This window comes from Scylla paramamosain, chromosome 26 (genome assembly GCF_035594125.1).
Source record: "Scylla paramamosain isolate STU-SP2022 chromosome 26, ASM3559412v1, whole genome shotgun sequence".
Taxonomy (NCBI): Eukaryota; Metazoa; Arthropoda; class Malacostraca; order Decapoda; family Portunidae; genus Scylla; species Scylla paramamosain.
This window is the reverse complement of record NC_087176.1, coordinates 14,721,064-14,739,788: the sequence shown is the minus strand read 5'-3', so window position 1 is coordinate 14,739,788 and position 18,725 is coordinate 14,721,064. Positions and strand designations below refer to the sequence as shown.

The 18,725-nt window shown below is 38.1% G+C and overlaps 1 protein-coding gene across 1 annotated transcript in view; it reads left to right on the top strand.

Annotated features, from left to right (window-relative positions):
• Window positions 1-15,519: 15,519 nt before the first annotated feature.
• LOC135113838 (nascent polypeptide-associated complex subunit alpha, muscle-specific form-like) overlaps window positions 15,520-18,725 on the top strand; it is a 43,919-nt gene continuing 40,713 nt past the window's right edge. The window contains exons 1-4 of the mRNA XM_064029457.1: window positions 15,520-15,607; window positions 16,432-16,551; window positions 17,454-17,908; window positions 18,557-18,650. Coding sequence (XP_063885527.1) covers window positions 15,520-15,607; window positions 16,432-16,551; window positions 17,454-17,908; window positions 18,557-18,650 — 757 coding nt within the window. The remainder of the gene's footprint in view (window positions 15,608-16,431; window positions 16,552-17,453; window positions 17,909-18,556; window positions 18,651-18,725) is intronic.

Below are 18,725 nucleotides of genomic sequence, written 5' to 3'. Positions count from 1 at the left end.
ATGTGCCTTATATGTAAGAGAGGTGTACATCATGTTGCTCTATGTGAAATAATTAGGTATGCTACTAAAATAACCCCCTCACATTATGAGACCAATAATAACAGTCTATCTCTCCTGCAGCAGTTCCAACAGCAGAAGTAGAAATTAGTAGTCAAAGATGACTGATGAAGGGCAAGGTTCTGTTCGATACAGGAGTACAGAAAACCTTCATGAGTAAGGAAACCGTGGCAGTTTTGAACCTCCCAGTAAAAGGGCAGACTCAATTAAAGATCTCGAGTTTCATAACTAATAATAATAATAATAATAATAATAATAATAATAATAATAATAATAATAATAATAATAATAATACCTAAACTTATGACATAGTGAGACCCATCATAAAATCATGTTAATTTAAAACAAAGATAAGAGTGGTGGTGATTCCACACGTGAACATCAATTTAACCATCAAAGGTTATAAGGAGACCGCTGTCATCCTTAAAAAAAAAAAAAAAAGACGGTTATGAAATTAGCGGATCAAATCAAACCTCAGGGGAGGTGGTCCCGATTCAACTAATAATAGGTAAAGATTACTATGGTAAATTTTTTGGTAACACATTAAGGATATATGGCGTTCGAATGCTGACAACGGTTGGCGGGAATCTCATGGTTGGACCACTGTTACCTGCTAAGGGTGTACTACCACCTCACACAGTAGACTCTCTAAAACACCAACACAATCCCTACTGTTGGAGCTAAAATTATCCCTAGTGAACTACGTAACATCATAGAAGAAATGAACGATCCTATACATAAGTTATAGGACTTAGATACTATAGGAATAAAGCCTAACGCTTCAAATATCGAATAGCAAAGGACCAAAGATCACTTCAACAAAACAGTAGAATATAAAAATAAACTATATTGGGTCAGATTGCCTTGGAAAATAAATTCACTATCCCTATCAACCAATTATATCAGTGCCAAAGGTCAGCTAAAAACTTATGGACTAAATTAAGATAAAATAAAACCATGTTGGAACAATATGATAATATCATAAAAAATCAAACCGAAAGTAGTTTCATAGAGAAAGTAGAGAAACTAGTAAATCATAACACTGCACATTACCTACCTCATCATGCGGTGAAGAAAGACTGTCACCACGCTAATAAGGGTGGTCTTCAATTGCAGCTCACGGGCAGCGAAGAGAGCAAGTAGTCTAAATAACTGTTTGTATACGGGACCCAATCTAATTGGGAACTTACTTGACGTGTTGGTGGTATTCCGTTTGAAACCATACGCCTTGGTAACCGATATATTAAAAACATTCTTAAGGACAGGTTTGAAAAAAGAAAACAGATTTCACAAAGTTCATTACGTTATAAAGTTCTTTGCATCTTCATATCGACAAAGCTGGTTGTCCTGAAACAGTTGTTACATGGACAACTTACAAATAACAGTTGACAGAGAGGAAGAAGCGGTAACTCTATATGAAAAGGCAACAAAGGAATGTTTAGCCGCTAACATGCTTCTAAAGAGTTGGAATATCAGTTCCAAAATCCTAAAAAATCTCTTAAAAGAAAGATTTGATTCAGAGTGATCCGTGAGGATATAAACGGTGGTAGAATAAAACTACACCAGCCTCAATATCCTGAACAAAATCTGACTAAAAGATCCTTACTAAACTAAATCTCTCTCTCTTACTTGATCCCTTGGGTATAATAAGCATTATAACAATAAGAGGGAAAATATTAATACAAGAAGCTTTGAAAGAGAAAATTAGTTGGGATACCGTCGTCCCAGAACATTATTCATCCGGATGGGAAATAATAAAGGAGGATTGTATTGCAGGAAATAATGTATCCATCCCCAGACAAGTCGACAGCTCACCCAGACACAGATAAGCATAGTGAGCTGATAATGTCTAAGTCACGAGTAGCACCGATGAAAACCTGAACCTTACCTCCAATAGAATTAACGGCAATAGAAATAGGTATTCCATTAGCTAAATATTTAATGGAAATAACGACGAAAGATCAGCCTGGTAGTAAAGGGATAAACCCTCTCTTTAAGCAAGTAGTAATATGTACCGACAGTGAAATCTACCTATACTGGATAAATAAAAATGAAGACAAAAATCCATATGTGAAAAATAGAGTACAGAAAACACTGTCGACATAAAGGTACTTTGAGTACCACCATATTCCGACCAAAGGAAACAGAGCAGACCTCTTGACAATTTTTTTTTTTTTTTTTTTATGTAGGAAGGATACTGGCCAAGGGCAACAAAAATCTAATAAAAAAAAAATGCCCACTGAAGTGCCAGTCCCATAAAAGGGTCAAAGCAGTGGTCAAAAATTGGTGGATAAGTGTCTTGAAACCTCCCTCTTGAAGGAATTCAAGTCATAGGAAGGTGGAAATACAGAAGAAGGCAGGGAGTTCCAGAGTTTACCAGAGAAAGGGATGAATGATTGAGAATACTGGTTAACTCTTGCGTTAGAGAGGTGGACAGAATAGGGATGAGAGAAAGAAGAAAGTCTTGTGCAGCGAGGCCGCGGAAGGAGGGGAGGCATGCAGTTAGCAAGATCAGAAGAGCAGTTAGCATGAAAATAGCGGTAGAAGACAGCTAGATATGCAACATTGCGACGGTGAGAGAGGGGCTGAAGACAGTCAGTTAGAGGAGAGGAGTTGATGAGACGAAAAGCTTTTCATTCCACCCTGTCTAGAAGAGCAGTATGAGTGGAAACCCCCCAGACATGTGAAGCATACTCCATACATGGACGGATAAGGCCCTTGTACAGAGTTAGCAGCTGGGGGGTGAGAAAAACTGGCGGAGACGTCTCAGAACACCTAACTTCATAGAAGCTGTTTTAGCTAGAGATAAGATGTGAAGTTTCCAGTTCAGATTATAAGTAAAGGACAGACCGAGGATGTTCAGTGTAGAAGAGGGGGACAATTGAGTGTCATTGAAGAAGAGGGGATAGTTGTCTGGAAGGTTGTGTCGAGTTGATAGATGGAGGAATTGAGTTTTTGAGGCATTGACCAATACCAAGTTTGCTCTGCCCCAATCAGAAATTTTAGAAAGATCAGAAGTCAGGCGTTCTGTGGCTTCCCTGCGTGATATGTTCACCTCCTGAAGGGTTGGACGTCTATGAAAAGACGTGGAAAAGTGCAGGGTGGTATCATCAGCATAGGAGTGGATAGGACAAGAAGTTTGGTTTAGAAGATCATTAATGAATGATAAGAAGAGAGTGGGTGACAGGACAGAACCCTGAGGAACACCACTGTTAATAGATTTAGGAGAAGAACAGTGACCGTCTACCACAGCAGCAATAGAACGGTCAGAAAGGAAACTTGAGATGAAGTTACGGAGAGAAGGATAGAAACCGTAGGAGGGTAGTTTGGAAATCAAAGCTTTGTGCCAGACTCTATCAAAGGCTTTTGATATGTCCAAAGCAACAGCAAAAGTTCCACCAAAGTCTCTAAAAGAGGATGACCAAGACTCAGTAAGGAAAGCCAGAAGATCACCAGTAGAGCGGCCTTGACGGAACCCATACTGGCGATCAGATAGAAGGTTGTGAAATGATAGATGTTTAAGAATCTTCCTGTTAAGGATAGATTCAAAAACTTTAGATGAGCAGGAAATTAAAGCAATAGGACGGTAGTTTCAGGGATTAGAGCGGTCACCGTTTTTAGGAACAGGTTGAATGTAGGCAAACTTCCAGCAAGAAGGAAAGGTAGATGTTGACAGACAGAGCTGAAAGAGTTTGACTAGGCAAGGTGCAAGCACGGAGGCACAGTTTCGGAGAACAATAGGAGGGACCCCATCAGGTCCATAAGCCTTCCGAGGGTTTAGGCCAGCGAGGGCATGGAAAACATCATTACGAAGAATTTTAATACGTGGCATGAAGTAGTCAGAGGGTGGAGGAGAGGGAGGAACAAACCCAGAATCGTCCAAGGTAGTGTTTTTAGCAAAGTTTTGAGCGAAGAGTTCAGCTTTAGAAATAGATGTGATAGCAGTGGTAACATCTGGTTGAAGTAGAGGAGGGAAAGAAGAAGAAGCAAAGTTATTGGAGATATTTTTGGCTAGATGCCAGAAATCACGAGGGGAGTTAGATCTTGAAAGGTTTTGACATTTTCTGTTAATGAAGGAGTTTTTGGCTAGTTGGAGAACAGACTTGGCATGGTTCCGGGCAGAAATATAAAGTGCATGAGATTCTGGTGATAGAAGGCTTAAGTACCTTTTGTGGGCCACCTTTCTATCATGTATAGCACGAGAACAAGCTGTGTTAAACCAAAGTTTAGAAGGTTTAGGACGAGAAAAAGAGTGAGGAATGTACGCCTCCATGCCAGACACTATCACCTCTGTTATGCGCTCAGCACACAAAGACGAGTCTCTGACACGGAAGCAGTAGTCATTCCAAGGAAAATCAGCAAAATACCTCCTCAGGTCTCCCAAACTAGCAGAGGCAAAACGCCAGAGGCACCTTCGCTTAGGGGGATCCTGAGGAGGGATTCGAGTGATAGGACAAGATAAAGATATGAGATTGTGATCAGAGGAGCCCAACGGAGAAGAAAGGGTGACAGCATAAGCAGAAGGATTAGAGGTCAGGAAAAGGTCAAGAATGTTGGGCGTATCTCCAAGACGGTCAGGAATACGAGTAGGGTGTTGCACCAATTGCTCTAGGTCATGGAGGATAGCAAAGTTGTAGGCTAGTTCACCAGGATGGTCAGTGAAGGGAGAGGAAAGCCATAGCTGGTGGTGAACATTGAAGTCTCCAAGAATGGAGATCTCTGCAAAAGGGAAGAGGGTCAGAATATGCTCCACTTTGGAAGTTAAGTAGTCAAAGAATTTCTTATAGTCAGAGGAGTTAGGAGAGAGGTATACAGCACAGCTAAATTTAGTATGAGAATGACTCTGTAGTCGTAGCCAGATGGTGGAAAACTCGGAAGATTCAAGAGCGTGGGCACGAGAGCAGGTTAAGTCATTGTGCACATAAACGCAGCATCCAGCTTTGGATCGAAAATGAGGATAGAGAAAGTAGGAGGGAACAGAAAAGGGGCTACTGTCAGTTGCCTCAGACACCTGAGTTTCAGTGAGGAAAAGAAGATGAGGTTTAGAAGAGGAGAGTTGGTGTTCTACAGATTTAACATTAGATCTTAGACCGCGAATGTTGCAGAAGTTAATGAAGAAAAGTTGAAGGGGGTGTCAAGACACTTAGGGTCGTCGACGGAAAGGCAGTCCGACCTGGGGACATTTATGGTCCCCTCCCCAGATGGGGACTCCGAGGCTGGTGTAGGAGTCGCCATGATTTTTAAATTTTTGAGTGAAGGGTGTGTGTGTTATTAGGTGCTTGTAGTTTTGTGTGGAGGTAGAGAGTTGTCTTTAGAGGGCAGGCTGTGACTGCCCCCTTGTGTTGTGAGACACAAAGGGAAACGTTCAGTGAGGTCACAGCTGGGTTTAATGATAATTTCACAGCACCCCCTGAACAGTGCTTTAGACTTCACTGGGAGTAATTATCGTTTCGGCAGGTGTCTACTGCCTCCTCCACATGCTGAGCTACCATATGAAACAAAGCACCCCATCTTGTTACCAAAGGGGGTCACCTCACCAAATCAATCATAATGGAATCCACACATCGAAGAATGGGGGAACCCTAGTTCAAATGAGGAAAAATTGCTGGATACTTAAAGGGCATCAAGAGGTTAAAACTACCCTGAAGGAATGTTATATATGCCGACGTTATGAGGCAAGACCCTTAATGTATCCATGACTCCTAAACCTACCTGTGTAGATTACACAGACGTTCTTATAATAATAGGTAAGGGTGACATCACAATGAAGGTATATATATATATATATATATATATATATATATATATATATATATATATATATATATATATATATATATATATATATATATATATATGTTTCTTCATATATATATATATATATATATATATATATATATATATATATATATATATATATATATATATATATATATATATATACTCGTATATATATATATATATATATATATATATATATATATATATATATATATATATATATATATATATATATATATATATATATATATATATATATATATATATATATATATATATGTTTCTTCACTTGTACCAGAACAAGAGCAATCCACCTAGAAGTGGCCGAAGGCCTTAGTTCAGAGACCTTCCTGCACTTGTTTAGAATCTTTGCAGCAAGGCGTTCCTGTCCCCGTATCATCATAAGTGATAATGCCACTAACTTCGTAGAAACAGCTCCCTTTATTGAAGATATTATAAATGACCCACAGGTGGAACAAACATTAACAAATAGACAATGTCGTTGTTAACTCTAAGAGCGCCCTGGCAGAATGGGTTTACAGAATAATAGGGCTATTCAAAAACTGCCTAAAGAAAACACAACATCGATCCAAATTGAATTTTAAAGAATTAAAAAAGGTAATAGCGGAAACTGAGACCAGAATCAACAACATAAGAACATAAGAACATAAGAAATAACGGAAGCTGCAAGAAGCCATCAGTCCTAATCGTGGCAGTCCCTGTATGAAATATACCTACATATTTCCACTATTATCCCCATCCATAAATCTGTCTAATCTTCCCTTAAAGCTCACTAATGACTCATTAGATAACACCTACGTAAATCTGGAGACAATAATACCATCTCATCTCTAATATGGGAGATGATAAGAACCATTCCCATCCATCGAGGTGGAGAATCATATCCTAGACCCCACCATACATGATAGATCTATGGTTTGTCTACAAATAGATAGGTGGTTTGTGTTGTGACTTGTGTATGGATTGTAAATTTATATTATAGCTTAATTAAGGTTAATCTAGTAAAACTAAGTATTAGTTATTCAAATAAATAAAAGAGTGGCGAGAAGATAATGGAAGGCGAAATGTTTTTGTTTCTGACGTGGCGAGTTGGGAACCAAGCTCTCTGCTTGGCCCCTCTCGTCAACAGCAGTCACCCACAAGCCACCACCATCACAACAGTCTTATTATTAAGTCCCATTCTCTCCACTCTACCTGTTGTCTGTATTTAAATTTGCTGAGTTAAGAAGAACTTAAAACTCGGAACAATTGGATAATCCCAAGGAAGTTGTCTTAGCTTCGAAAACACGGCCAGCCACTGGCTTTGGAACATCAATGATCCCAACTCGACCACAACTCTAAGCTGGCTTGAACTACAGCTAAGTTATCATTTCTTTATAATTATATTTACCAATGCTTTTCGTGATTGTGTTAGTTGGGAGACAAATGGGTGAGTAATAAGGTCAAATAATTCCTACACTCAACATTCTTCAAACAGTTTGCAAGTGATTCGCCTTTGTTTTTCAAGATCTGATGAGAGAGAGAGAGAGAGAGAGAGAGAGAGAGAGAGAGAGAGAGAGAGAGAGAGAGAGAGAGATGCACGCTATGGTTACGCTCCGTGGTACCAAACATCTTGTGATCGGGCACTTTCTCTCTCTCTCTCTCTCTCTCTCTCTCTCTCTCTCTCTCTCTCTCTCTCTCTCTCTCTCTCTCTCTCTCTCTCTCTCTCTCTCTCTCTCTTATTAATAGACAAATAATAATAATGCAAAAATTCATATATATTGCTTCCTATAACTTAACACAAAACGATAATGATGCCAGCATCAGCAATGCCGCACAGCTGTGTGAACTGGCTGGTGCAGCACGTGTTGATGAGGAAGCTTACATGCCTCTCCAATGAAGTTATATATATATATATATATATATATATATATATATATATATATATATATATATATATATATATATATATATATATATATATATATATATATATATATATATATATATATATATATATATATATATATATATATATATATATATATATATATATATTATTTTTTATTTATTTATTTATTTTCCTATGTAGGAGGGACACTGACCAAGGGCAACAAAAATCCAATAAAAAAAAAGCCCACTGAAATGCCAGTCCCATAAAAGGGTCAAAGCAGTATTCAAAAATTAATGAATATTAGTCTTCAAACCTCCCTCTTCAAATCATAGTCATAGTCAAGTCATAGGAAGCTGGAAATGCAGAAGCAGGCAGGAAGTTCCAGAGTTTACCACAGAAAGGGATGAATGATTGAGAATACTGGTTAACTCTTGCGTTAGAGAGGTGGACAGAATAGGGGTAAGAGAAAGAAGAAAGTCTTGTGCTGCGAGGCCGCGAGAGGAGGGGAGCCATGCAGTTAGCAAGATCAGAAGAGCAGTTAGCATGAAAATAGCGGTAGAAAACATCTAGAGATGCAACACTGCAGCGGTAAGAGAGAGGCTGAAGACAGTCAGTTAGAGGAGAGGAGTTGATGAGGCAAAAAGCTTTTCATTCCACCCTGTCTAGAAGAGCAGTATGAGTGAAATCCCCCCAGACATGTGAAGCATACTACATACATGGACGGATAAGGCACTAGTACAGATTTAGTAGCTGGGGGGGGTGAAAAAAACTGGCAGAGACGTCTCAGAAGTTTGCACTACCCCAATCAGAAATTTTAGAAAGATCAGAAGTCAAGCGTTCTATGGCTTCCCTGCGTGAAATGTTTACCTCCTGAAGGGTTGGACGTCTATGAAAAGACGTAGAAAAGTGCAGGGTGGTATCATCAGCGTAGGAGTGGATACGACAAGAAGTTTGGTTTAGAAGATCATTAAAGAATAATAAAAAGAGAGTGGGTGAAAGGACAGAACCCTGAGGAACACCACTATTAATAGATTTAGGAGAACAGTGACCGTCTACCACAGCAGCAATAGAACGGTCAGAAAGGAAACTTGACATGAAGGTACAGAGAGAAGGATGGAAGCCGTAGGAAGGTAGTTTGGAAATCAAAGCTTTGTGCCAGACTCTATCAAAAGCTTTTGATATGTCCAAGGCAACAGCAAAAGTTTCACCAAAATCTCTAAAAGAGGATGACCAAGACTCGTTTGTTCGGAGAACAATAGGAGGGACCCCATCAGGTCCATAAGCCTTCCGAGGGTTTAGGCCACCAAGGGCATAGAAAACATCATTGCGAAGAATTTTAATAGGTGCCATGTAGTCAGAGGATGGAGGAGAGGGAGGAACAAATCCAGAATCGTCCAAGGTAGTGTTTTTAGGAAAGGTTTGAGCGAAGAGTTCAGCTTAGAAATAGATGTGATAGCAGTGGTGCCATCTGGTTGAAATAAAGGAGGGAAAGAAGAAGCAAAGTTATTGGAGATATTTTTGGCTAGATGCCAGAAGTCACGAGGGGAGTTAGATCTTGAAAGGTTTTGACACTTTCTGTTAATGAAGGAGTTTTTTGGCTAGTTGGAGAACAGACTTGGCATGGTTCCGGGCAGAAATATAAAGTGCATGAGATTCTGGTAATGGAAGGCTTAAGTACCTTTTGTGGGCCACCTCTCTATCATGTATAGCATGAGAACAAGCTGTGTTTAACCAAAGTTTAGAAGGTTTAGGTCTAGAAAAAGAGTGAGGGATGTACGTCTCCATGCCAGACACTATCACCTCTGTTATGTGCTCAGCACACAAAGACGGGTCTCTGACACGGAAGCAGTAGTCATTCCAAGGAAAATCAGCAAAATACCTCCTCAAGTCCCCCAAACTAGCAGAGGAAAACGTCAGAGGCACCTTCGCTTAGGGAGATCCTGAGGAGGGATTGGAGCGATAGGACAAGATACAAATATGAGATTGTGATCGGAGGAGCCCAACGGAGAAGAAAGGGTGACAGCATAAGCAGAAGGATTAGAGGTCAGGAAAAGGTCAAGAATGTTGGGCGTATCTCCAAGACGGTCAGGAATACGAGTAGGGTGTTGCACCAATTACTCTAGGTCGTGAAGGATAGCAAAGTTGAAGACTAGTTCACTAGCATGGTCAGTGAAGGGAGAAGAAAGCTAAAGATGGTGGTGAACATTGAAGTCTCCAAGAATGGAGATCTCTGCAAAAGGGAAGAGTGTCAGAATATGCTCCACTTTGGAAGTTAAGTAGTCAAAGAATTTCTTATAGTCAGAGGAGTTAGGTGAAAGGTATACAGCACAGATAAATTCAGTTTGAGAGTGACTCTGTAGTCGTAGCCAGATGGTGGAAAACTCGGAAGATTCAAGAGCGTGGGCACAAGAGCAGGTTAAGTCATTGCGCACATAAACGCAACATCCAGCTTTGGATCGAAAATGAGGATAAAGAAAGTAGGAGGGAACAGAAAAGGGGTTACTGTCAGTTGCCTCAGACACCTGAGTTTCAGTGAGGAAAAGAAAATGAGGTTTAGAAGAGGAGAGGTGGTGTTCTACAGAGTGAAAATTAAATCTTAGACCGTGAATGTTGCAGAAGTTACTGAAGAAAAAGTTGAGGGGATGTCAAGACACTTAGGGTCGTTGACAGAAAGGCAGTCCGACCTGGGGACATTTATGGTCCCCTCCCCAGATGGGGACTCCGTGGCTGGTGCAGGAGTCGCCAAGATGATTTTAATATTTTTGAGTGAAGGGTGTGTGTGTTATTAGGTGCTTGTAGTTTTGTGTGGAGGAAGAGAGTTGTCTTTAGAGGGCAGGTTGTGACTGCCCCCTTGTGTTGTGAGACACAAAGGGAAACGTTCAGTGAGGTCACAGCTGGGTTTAATGATAAGTTCACAGCACCCCCTGAACAGTGCTTTAGACCTCACTGGGAGTAATTATCGTTTCGGCAGGTGTCTACTGCCTCTTCCTTATATACTAATCTTTTGCGTTAGAATTCACCATATTTATCAACAGCTTCCTCTCCAAGCATCTGATATTTACCAAATGAGATAGTGATGGCAATAGCATGGTTGATGAGGTATACACTACTAAGATTAATGAACATTAGCTGCACGCACAACATAAATACAAACACATTATTGTCATTTCTAAGATGTAGGGGATATTGCAGAAATGAATAAATTATTAACTCCATTTCATGATGGTTGGCGCTTGGCTCTTGTCGCAGCTCTATATATATATATATAGAGAGAGAGAGAGAGAGAGAGAGAGAGAGAGAGAGAGAGAGAGAGAGAGAGAGAGAGAGAGAGAGAGAGAGAGAGAGAGATTTATATAGATTTATATATATATATGTATATATATATATATATATATATATATATATATATATATATATATATATATATATATATATATATATATATATATATATATATATATATATATATATATATATATATATATATATATATATATATATATATATATATATATATATATATATATATATATATATATATATATATATATATATATATATATATACATATATATATATATATATATATATATATATATATATATATATATATATATATATATATATATATATATATATATATTCTCTGCCAGGGTTCTGTCCATGGTGGAAGCGGGTTTGCCAGAATTTTGGTTCAAGCAAGGCATAGGTAACTCTACTTCGTGTAATCGGCTTCCAACAAAAGTAACAGTCACCTCCTCATTTTCGCTGGAGAATTCATGGGTAAGATTTTTTTTTCCTGTTTCTTCCTATGTATAATCTATCCATTTACAGAATAATCTATGAATGTCATTATCTGTCTGTCTATCTGTCTGTCTATCTATCAATCAATTTCTTTTTATCTTCATTTATGTCCATTTCATCTATTTTCAATCTACCAGTTATTATGTGTACCTATCTATATTTTATTTGTCAGGGGAAAGGTCAGAGACCAAAAAAATCAATACAGAAATAACGAACATAAACGTTAGGAGTGTGGACGCAACAGAGATTGCTACATACAAATTTGTAAAAAGGGGAAGAGGTTGTTTAAAGAATGATTAAGGAAAGTGTGGAATAATATGTCATATAATATTTTTTTTTTTTCTTATCCCTCAAAAATTAAGGCAATGTTCGTGGTTCTTGCTGGTGGGCTGACGATAAGCTTCCTCACATTCAGCTTGGAGATCTTCATTTAATTCTTCATTGAAGATTGGCATCAGATGGGCACAACTACCCAACTTTAAGTTAATTAAGTGATTATTTTTGCTAGGCAGATACACTCCATTATAAGTGCCATTATGAAATAACATTACATGTAGTGAAAAAATAAAATAAAATATATATATATATATATATATATATATATATATATATATATATATATATATATATATATATATATATATATATATATATATATATATATATATATATATATATATAGTAGACTGGTTCCGTGTTATAGATGAGGTGAACAGGGATACATACAGAGTTTCTTTTTCAGTTTATTGCTTTCAGCGTTTCACCTTCACGGAAGTCATCATAATTCTAAAACACATGAATAAAAATTAGTGTATAATACTATACATTAAAATATAATCTAGTAATTCAGAGAGGGGACAGCAATATGAGCAGCAAATGGGTCAAAGAAAGACATAAACACTAGATAAATCTAGAGGATAAAAACGCACACACAAGTAAGTACAGTAACCCCCCCCCCCCCACAAAAAAAAAAAAAGGACAGACAGTAGTGATATATAATATGACTTGGTTTGGGGATTAACTATCTATCTTTTATTCCTCTATTATTCAAGATTAACGCTATCAAAACGCTCTTATGTCGTTGCTACAGTTTATTCTCTAACTAGTTTACTTTTGACCAAGAACGGAACTTTTTAAGATTTTTTTTCCATATAGTGGGTTTTCGTTAGGCATCATTAATAATACCATTTACAATTTCTTAGAATGCAAATTTCATCAAATTTCCTCTAATGACACACATACCACACCTAAGAAACACATAATATTACCTTACTATGGCTACCTTAGTTATACAATTAGGAAAAGTCTCATTATCATACTTAAAACACAATATCCTGACACCAAGTTCATCTTCGTCGTCACCATTACTTTCACTATTGCCTCTTTCTTTAAATTCAAAGACAGTATTCCTATTGAACTCATCTCCAATATCATTTATGAATTTACTTGTTCAAGTTGTAAGACTCGATATATTAAAGAAACTAAGAATAATTGAACACACAGAATCAGTGAACATATAAGTAATTCGATACATACAAATAAACAATTAGCTCATCCCCCATTTTCAGCAATAAGAATGCATTCACATACATATGATCATCCATTTACAAAGAAGGACATCAGTATATTACATAAAGCTGACGCACATACAGACCTTAAAATATTAAAAGCTATCTACTCGTATATTAAACACTTAAAACTCGAATGAAATAATCAGTTATCTTCATCACAACTATACCTTTTATAAAGCAGGCTCGGAGCTTTGGGTATACGAGCCCGTAAGCAACCTATCTCGCCCACCGCCTTCTTTTGTCAGTCCTCACCATACCACCAGAGAAAGCACACAAGGTCTGTTTACAACATTTCATCCCTATTTTTCTACTTGCCTTGTCTGTATTAGTGTTTGCTAATAGGTCATATTATATATCAGTACTGTCTGTGTCCTGTTTTTTTTTTTTTTTTTACTGTACTTACTTTACTCACATTGCTGTTCCCTCTATTATTATATTATTTTTTTTATCAATTAAAGTGTAGTATGATATACTAAATTTTACTTTTTTTTTCTTTTTTAGCCTGACCTTTGTGTAGGTGAAACGTTACAACCAATAAATTGAAGAAACTCTGGATGTATCCCTGTTCACGTCACACACACACACACTCATATATATATATATATATATATATATATATATATATATATATATATATATATATATATATATATATATATATATATATATATATATATATATATATATATATATATATATATATATATATATATATATATATATATATATATATATATATATATATATATATATATATATATATATATATATATATATATATATATATATATATATATATATATATATATATATATATATATATATATATATATATATATATATATATATATATATATATATATATATATATATATATATATATATATATATATATATATATATATATATATATATATATATATATATATATATATATATATATATATATATATATATATATATATATATATATTAAGATTTATGGTTGTATCACGTGCGTTGAACCATTCTAAGATCATTATTTGCTTTGAATATGAATGTTACTATTTTATTTTATGGATAAAGTATGTTTTTTGCTCTCTAATATTGAAGTAACTAAAATTAACAATAAAAACTAATTGTTTTGATAAGACAAACCCTTGCGCTTGAATATTTGAAGTCTAAGATACGACAACGTGGAACCAGTATACTTGGCTGAACACTCAGAACACCTGCATGAATATAGCATGTTTAGGTGGCACACCTCTGCGCCGCATCTATGTCTAAAAAGTGATGTGGTTGTATTTGAGTTTATGACAATAAAAGCGATAAATTAGGAAAGTTTATCTTAAGTATATATATATATATATATATATATATATATATATATATATATATATATATATATATATATATATATATATATATATATATATATATATATATATATATATATATATATTAGAATAATAACATATAAGCAGTTACCTGTTCTAATGGACTCAACGTTATAATTATGGGACAACTGAAAATTAATGAAACCCAAGGTTCGTTAAAGAACAATGCGAAGATTTTTATTTAATTATTAAGGTAATAGAAAAATATGTTGATATGATTGTGTTTGAAGAGCAAAATGAAAAGTAATCCACATTATATTTTTATACATAGTTGTTTTTAGTTATTGAAATTCTATTCATCCATTTATTTCTTAACAATGTGAAAGAAATTTGCTATAGGTGAGGTTAAAGAAAAAATAAAACAAATAAATAAATAAATAAAAAATATTAAACAAGATTCTTTAACACTTGATTTTAATAATCATTTAAATTGTGCCAAGAGGGCAAGATTATATCGAGTAGTTTTATTTCTTACATAATTCTACAGTAATATCGCTGGCCCCAACCAATCATATACAGGCAAAAATTCTACATGAAACCAAGACATTTCAGGGTGATGACTAAACTCAGTATCCATAAATTCTTTGATTAAAAATAGTTTAATTAATGTATGATAACATATATAAAATCAGGCAAAAAAAATAAATTTGGCAAAATTATATATATTTTTTTTTTAAGTTGATTAATCGGTCTAATCAGACTACCCATTTTATGAACTTTTGAAAGACCCCCTACCATGAAGTTATCATATCCATCTTATGGCATGAAAACGAAATACGACTTACTTCTAGAGAGTACTGTAAGGTGGAGGGAATAGACACCTACGCAAACAATAATTAGCCACAGTGAGGTCTAAAGCACTGGAAGAGGGGGTGCTGTAAACCTATCATTAAAGCCAGCTATGACCTCATTGAACGTTTCCCCTTGTGTCAGTAAGGAGCAGTCAAAGTCTGCTCTCTAAAGACAACTCTTCTTTTACACAAAACTACATGCACCTAATTACACATGCACCCTTCAGTTAAAATTCAAAACTATCATGGCGACTCCTACACCAGCCTTGGAGTCCCAGTCTGGGGAAGGGACCACAAATGTCCCCAGGTCAGAGTGCTCTTCTGGCATCAACCGTAAGTGTTTTGACATCCGCCCCCAATATTTCTTCACTAACTTCTGCAATTTTCGCGGGCTTAGATCTAATTTTTAATCTGTAGGACGCCACCTTTTCTCTACTAAACCTCACATTCTTTTCCTCACTGAAAAACAAGTGTTTGAGGCAACTGACAGTAGACCCGTTTCTGCACCCGTCTACTTTCTTTATCCTCATTTTCAACCCAAAGCTGGATATTGCCTCTATGTGCGCAACTACTTAACCTGCTCTTGTACCCACGCTCTTGGGAGTTTCGAGTTTTCCATTATCTGGCTACGACTAGAGAGACACTTTACAACTAAATTCATCTGTTCTGTATACCTCTCATCTAACTCTTCTGATTAGAAGAAATTCTTTCTACTTAACTTCCAAAGTGGAGCACATTCTGACTATTCTTCTTTTTCCGGATACCTCAATTGTTGGAGACTTGAATGTTCACCATCAGCTTTGGCTTTCCCCTCCCTTCACTGACTATCTTGGTGAACTAGCCTTTAACTTTTCTGTCTTCTACGACCTAAAGCAACTCGTGCAACACCCTATTCGTATACCTGACCGTCTTGGAGACACCCAACATTCTTGACCTTTTCCTAACCTCTAATCTTTCTGCTTATGCACTTACACTATCTTTTCTATTGGGCTCCTCTGATCACAATCTCATATATGTATCTTGCTTTATCGCTGCAATCCCTCCTCAGGATCCCTCAAAGCAGTGGTACCTCTGGCATTTTACATCTATTAATTAGAGGGACTTCAGGAGGTATTATGCTCATTTTCATTGGAATGACTCCTGCTTCTGTGTCACAGACCCAACTCTGTCAGCTGAGTGCATAGCAGAGGTGATAGTGTCTGTCATGGAGGAGTATGTTCCTCACTCTTTTTCTCTACCTGAACCTTCAAAACCTTGGTTTAACAAAACCTGCTCTTGTGCTATACATGATACAGAGGTGGCCCAAAAAGCAAGGTTGGCATTAAACCCTCCCTAAAAAAAAAAGAAAAGCAGCCAAAATGTTAATATATATATATATATATATATATATATATATATATATATATATATATATATATATATATATATATATATATATATATACTGAATATCAAAATTTATGTCTATATAATAATGATAAATAAAATCTATATATGTACATATACATAAAAAAAAATGTGAAAGTATTCAAGCCTAACCCGTTCATTTCCTGTATAATACAAGTTAAAACAGGCTTTGTCCAACAAACCTCGGAAGGCTTATGGACCTGATGGGGTCCCTCCTATTGTTCTCCGAAACTGTGCCTCCGTGCTTGCACCTGTAGCGGGACACAAGTCACCGCTCCTTGCACTCCGTTTTCTGTTTTATTTTCACCCTTCCGTTTTCACTCTCTCTACTGCACAGGCTTTTGTCTTTCATATCTTTTTCATCACTTTATACATTTCTCTTACTTGTCACATTCTTTGCACGCTCTTTGACACATGTGTTACACATCTTCTCAATACATCTTACTACTCCTTTCTTCACACAGACATACACACACACATACACTCTCTTTTTCCATAATTTTGTATGTGTCGTTTGTTATGTTTAGTAATTGTTATATATATATATATTGTTCATGTTTTTGCTGAATAAACAGAGAATACCCAGGCTAAGTTTCCTTTGCCAGAGCTACACTGCTATGACACTGGAAATTGTTACCCTTCAAGGACTAAACACTGCTATGACCAAGAGTCATAGTTGGGAGCCTACACTTCTCGCTTGAGCAACTTCCGGGCGGCCAAGTAGCACCTCACCTTCGCTACAATTGGTGACCCCGTTGTTCCGGAGTGAGCAGCCAAGTCCACCCTGCTGCTATCCTCCAACCACCTGGCCAAGGCGACGCGGTCGGCTACGGGCGGATCTTCCGGCAGCTGCCCCTTCGCCGGTGTCGCCGCCTCCAGCAGCAGACCCCGGCCCCCACCTCAACGCTGCCCGGCCGCCACCCCGCCGGCCGCCGCCCCCAGCCGCCCGTACGCCGCCCCCCGCTGCCCGGCCGCCACCCCGCCGGCCGCCGCCCCCAGCCGCCCCCAGCCGCCCGTATGCCGCCCCCCGCCGCCCGGCTGCCCTCACGGCACCTCACCCCGCGGCACTCTCCAGCTGGCCCTCGCCACTGGCCAGCAGTCTCTCCCAGTCGCGGACGCTCCTCCACGTAACTTCTGCCGGCCCCTCCAGTTTCCTGCTGTGACCTGGAGCCCTCCCACTGGCCTCGTCCCGCCTCCATCTACAGCTCTTCATTGGGGATTACTTACGGTCCATCGCCTAGGATTAACACTGTCATCCGTGGATTACTAACAGTGCGGTGCCAAGGATAACGTACAGTTCGTTCAGTGGTGAGTGCAGTGCCAGGGATAACGTACAGTTCGTTCAGTGGTGAGTGAAGTGACATTGCCCCAATTCGGCATCTCTCACCGCTGTGGCACCCGGTCACACCGGCGCCTCACGCCTTCACTCCTCACCGCTGTGGCTCCCGGACTTTCCGGCGCCTGTAGTGTACTTTACACAGTCACGTGGTGGTCCACTCAGCACAATGCCTGATGACGTCGACTCCGTAGCCTCCATCTCAGCAGAAGACAGTACCAAGCAACTTGTTGAGCTCGTCTCACAGCTTATACTTGAAGTGAGAGATCTTCGGAGAGAGGTCAGAGAACGCTCATGCTCACGTTCGCGTTCTTCCTCCAGACACCACTTCCGGCGCCGCCAGCGTTCAAAGAGTAAGACGCCGGAGACTTCTACTTTCTGCTACTACCATGAAGAGTTCGGGAAAGACGCAAGAAATTGTAAGGCTCCCTGTACCTTCGCCAAGTCTTTAAACCCCAACAGCGAGCACTAGCGGCGCATAGTGTTCGCGACACCTCGTCTGCGCTACTGAAGTTGTATGACCCTCTTTCCCGGACCAAGTTCCTCATCGACTCTGGTGCAGACGTCAGTATTCTCCCTGCCCCTGGTGTAGACCGGAGGTTGCCTCCCCTCCTTCACATTCACGCCGCCAATGGTACGGAGATTCCTGTGTACAAGCGACGCACCTTGCAACTTCACCTGAACCTCCGCCGTACCTTCGAGTGGACGT